The sequence below is a fragment of the Opisthocomus hoazin genome, chromosome 11, assembly GCF_030867145.1.
Source record: "Opisthocomus hoazin isolate bOpiHoa1 chromosome 11, bOpiHoa1.hap1, whole genome shotgun sequence".
Lineage (NCBI taxonomy): Eukaryota > Metazoa > Chordata > Aves > Opisthocomiformes > Opisthocomidae > Opisthocomus > Opisthocomus hoazin.
The window spans coordinates 14,764,175-14,767,942 of NC_134424.1; the positions used below are offsets into that span (position 1 = coordinate 14,764,175).

The 3,768-nt window shown below is 37.3% G+C and overlaps 1 protein-coding gene across 8 annotated transcripts in view; it reads left to right on the forward strand.

Moving 5' to 3' along the window:
- Positions 1-3,358, forward strand: part of TASOR (transcription activation suppressor) — a 32,373-nt gene extending 29,015 nt beyond the window's left edge. For 3 of the 8 annotated variants that reach the window (XM_075433060.1, XM_075433063.1, XM_075433065.1), the window contains exons 19-23: positions 415-589; positions 1,254-1,362; positions 1,531-1,709; positions 1,795-1,953; positions 2,609-3,358. In XM_075433060.1, the coding sequence (XP_075289175.1) occupies positions 415-589; positions 1,254-1,362; positions 1,531-1,709; positions 1,795-1,953; positions 2,609-3,162 (1,176 nt within the window). In that variant the 3' untranslated portion in view covers positions 3,163-3,358. Of the gene's footprint in view, positions 1-414; positions 590-1,253; positions 1,363-1,530; positions 1,710-1,794; positions 1,954-2,328 lie in introns of all 8 variants that reach the window. The other 5 variants (XM_075433061.1, XM_075433064.1, XM_075433066.1 and 2 more) reach the window with 4 other exon arrangements.
- Positions 3,359-3,768: the final 410 nt, after the last annotated feature.

The window sequence follows — 3,768 nt, forward strand, 5'->3', positions numbered from 1 at the left end:
AAAAGTGGTTGTGGTGAATACCTGATCTTGTTCCACCATACACCTGTAACTTCTTCCACCTCCACATAAGTGGTAATGCATACTTATTTTTAGTAGTTGTAAAGTTGTGCAGAGACATGAGTAGTTCGGTGGTGCTCCAGTGGGAAGTGAAGGCAGCTGTCGGATGACCGTAGGGATTCCTGACCGCTGGGTTTAAGAACCTGTGAGGGACAGGAAGTAGAATTTCTCTTAAGTGCTCAGCTTCCATTGTCTCATGCCTGTGATGTTTGTGAGAGAGCACCTCCCATGGCAAGAGGAAAAAGATAATAATTCTTGGAAAATGTGTTTTGAAGTTTGATATTTGGTATTAGTAAGTAGGAAAGTTCTGTAGGTTTTTTTCTTTTTTATCATCTTTGGTATACATCTCTGATTTAGAACATTTTTAAACAGATACCTGGCTTAGTAACTTTGAAGAGGCTTTCTTGTGTCAGCTTTGCGGGTGTCGATAGTTTGGATGATGTGAAAAATCACACTTACAATGAATTGTTTGTGTCTGGCGGTTTTGTTGTGTCGGATGAATCTGTCCTTAATCCAGAGTCCCTCACTACAGGTAAGTGTGACACTTTCTGAAGCTTTAAAATACGGACAAAAAAAGACGAAAATTTAGTATGAGAAAGATGCCATACTCATCGCAGTGAAGAATCAAGTCTTCTATCTATTTTTTGTGGGTTTTGTGGTTTGTTTTGTTTTGAGACTTCAGCTAATTCGGTCTCTTTCTTATCTCAGTGGCCTTTTTGGAGAACCTGTTTCTGGGGAACATGTGAACTTGGAGATCTTGTCTTTCTATTTGTGTTAGATTGTGTAGTTACGTATATGGCCCCTTTTATTCCATATTACTCAATCCGCAAGTATGCCAGAAAAAAAACACTGAAAATTTACATTTTTTCACTTTTTCTTTATTTGAAATTGAATAGTTAATGAAGTTACTAGGTTTTTTAAATAGATATTTTAGCAAGGCAGACCATGTATGACTGAATTCAGCTTTTACGTAAACAGATGCCACTGTTAGGCATCTGACCTACAAAAAAGCAGCTCAGTTTTGGAATATTGTTGGCTAATCTGCTGGGAAGAAAACCTAAAGTACTAGGCTAATGTTCAGAGTTGTGCAACTATACTTTGATGAAAGCGGAAAGAAGCTTTATGTATATACTGAAGCAGTATTTTCAGTTTGCATACCACAAAATTTAACTTCTATTCAATATCTCCCAAAACAGATAAACTAAAACAGTTCTTAAAGTTTTTGGAGGACCTCAGTACCCCAGATGGGAAATGGCAGTGGAAAGTCCACTGCAAAATACAAAAAAAACTTAAAGAGCTGGGGAGGTAAGTGGTGTTCTTCAAATACCAGTTGTTACTATGCTTCAGCTTCAATGATGCTCTAAAAAACCTAGTTAAGTAGAACTTACGAATGTCTTTTGACTTACTTGATCTAAGGTCAGGATAAATATTAAAATTATCTTTCTAATAGTGTGCTTTTTTTCCCCGTTATAGAATGAATGCTAATGCCCTGAGCCTGCTGACCCTTCTGAATACCTATCAAAAGAAGCACTTGGTTGAGATTCTGTCTTACCATAACTGTGATTCTCAAACTCGAAACGCTCCCGAATTAGACTGTCTTATCAGGCTTCAGGCTCAAAACATACAACAGCGACACGTTGTCTTCTTAACAGGTAAAAACAAAATTTAGAGATATCTCTCTCCCTCTTTTGATAATAGGTGCTAAGTATTAATAAAAATCTCATTTTGCGTATTCAGAAAAGAATCTCAGAACACTTTCAAATTACGTTGATAATGGAATAGTGGTTGCTACTGTTGATGACTTTATGCAAAATTTTAAAAGTCTCGTTGGGTATCACAACTCGGTTACTGAAGAAAACAGCCTTCCTCACTCTGATCCGCACAAAAGACAATCAGGTAATACTGAACACACTTACACTTTCTTTAGCTAATTAGATGTGTGGGGTGGATGAAATAGTGTGCCTTTACTCTTGTAAATGAACACTGCAGATGGCCAGGAAAACCCAACTCTCAGGCTACTCTTTTTCTATTTTAAATGATGGGGGAAAAGCAGCTGGGATGGAGCACCAGAGGAGATCTTAAATACAGAGTTACAGGCTAATGTGGTGTTCGGGAAAGTTAGACATAGGCCAGAGCGGTGTAACTGTCTGTTCTCAGGAGAAGGATAAACTTAATGATAGGTTTTAGAAACCATAACGAAAGGACTGAGATTGTCACTAATTGTACTCCTTTGATTGTCTGATCAAATACTCACCTACTGTATAACTTTAGATGCTGTTTTGACATTAACCCCTTTGGAGCTGGGAGTTGGGATTTCCCAACACTAAGCATGAACACAATGCGCAGAAGCTTTTAGCATCGGAATAACTGGACACTCACACAGAGGGTTAAGTGTGTATGTTGAGTAAGTGAACAAGAGTGGCAGAAGACCAAGACATAAGTGATATTGGACTTGCAGACCTGAAGCGTAACACTCTGTGAGTAGTGTATAGCTTTTCTAACAAAAGTTTGTATTTCAATAGAATAGGACTTTCTCTCTTTTTTAATGTAGTTCTTGTAGAAAACGATGAAAAGGATGAGGAGGACATGTCTCTGGATTCAGGGGATGAAACATCACAAATAGAAATCTACAATGACGCCTCTGAAACTCATGTGGAAGCTTTGCAGACAGAGGCCAAGGGCTCACATGGAGTAGGTGCAAAAGCAAGCTGCTTATCAGTTATGGAGTTATCTCCTAAAGCACAAATTGGCGTTATGGAAAAGACTTCTAAAATTGACTTGGAAGAGATACAACCAATTACTCTAGTTTCTACAACATGCTCTGCTGAGGGAGAAAACCACAAGTCAGTTGAACAAGCTCCTTTCAATAACTTCCAGGTTTACAGCAGACAACTGAACATGTCCTATCAGTTCAGTCACTTCAACGTGCTCACGCATCAGACTTTTCTGGGAACAACATACCCCATTTCCTCTGCAAGTCAAAACCAAGAAGGGGGCAGTTATTTTCTCTCTGCTTACAGTCAGAGCACGGATACAGAAAAGTCATCGCCTGGTGGTTGGGATATAAATTGTGGTTCTTCCAGGCCATACTCAAACCAGAAATAAACTCGTAAGTCTCTTTTTATAAGTTGCTGTGGACTTCTCTGTTTCTAAAATGGTGGATTAACAATTTCTATTTTATTCTGGAACAAAATGTTTCTTGTCCTTTATCTCAAATGTTTTCTTGTCTTATTTAAATCCTGATGGCCTGTACCTGTTGGAAGCATCTGAAAATTGAAATAAATATATATATTTTTTAACATTTACTGTACTTGAATTATCTTGTTTGTTGGCACTTTTAAGTTTCTACATTTGTATTTGACCTGTACCTGGGCTTCAGTTTGAGGTCTGTTTTAATGTAAAACTGAATGTTTGCCTAAAGTATGTGAAACGGCAAGGTTTTTTTTAACTGTAAGAGTATTCAAATCACTTTTCTTTACATAAATATCAAAACATGTATTTATTTGACATTTGACACAAATTTTGTACAAATGTTTTTACATAGCTCTAAGGCAGTGTAGTTATTTTAATGACTCTATACTGGATTTTGGCTAAATACCTCAATTAGAGTAACCAATGGTGCAGTTCCATTACAAAAATAAAATAAACTTCATGCACAAGGGACTTGCTAATACATTGCATTGTCTGTGGTTTTTATAGTGTTTTCAAAGT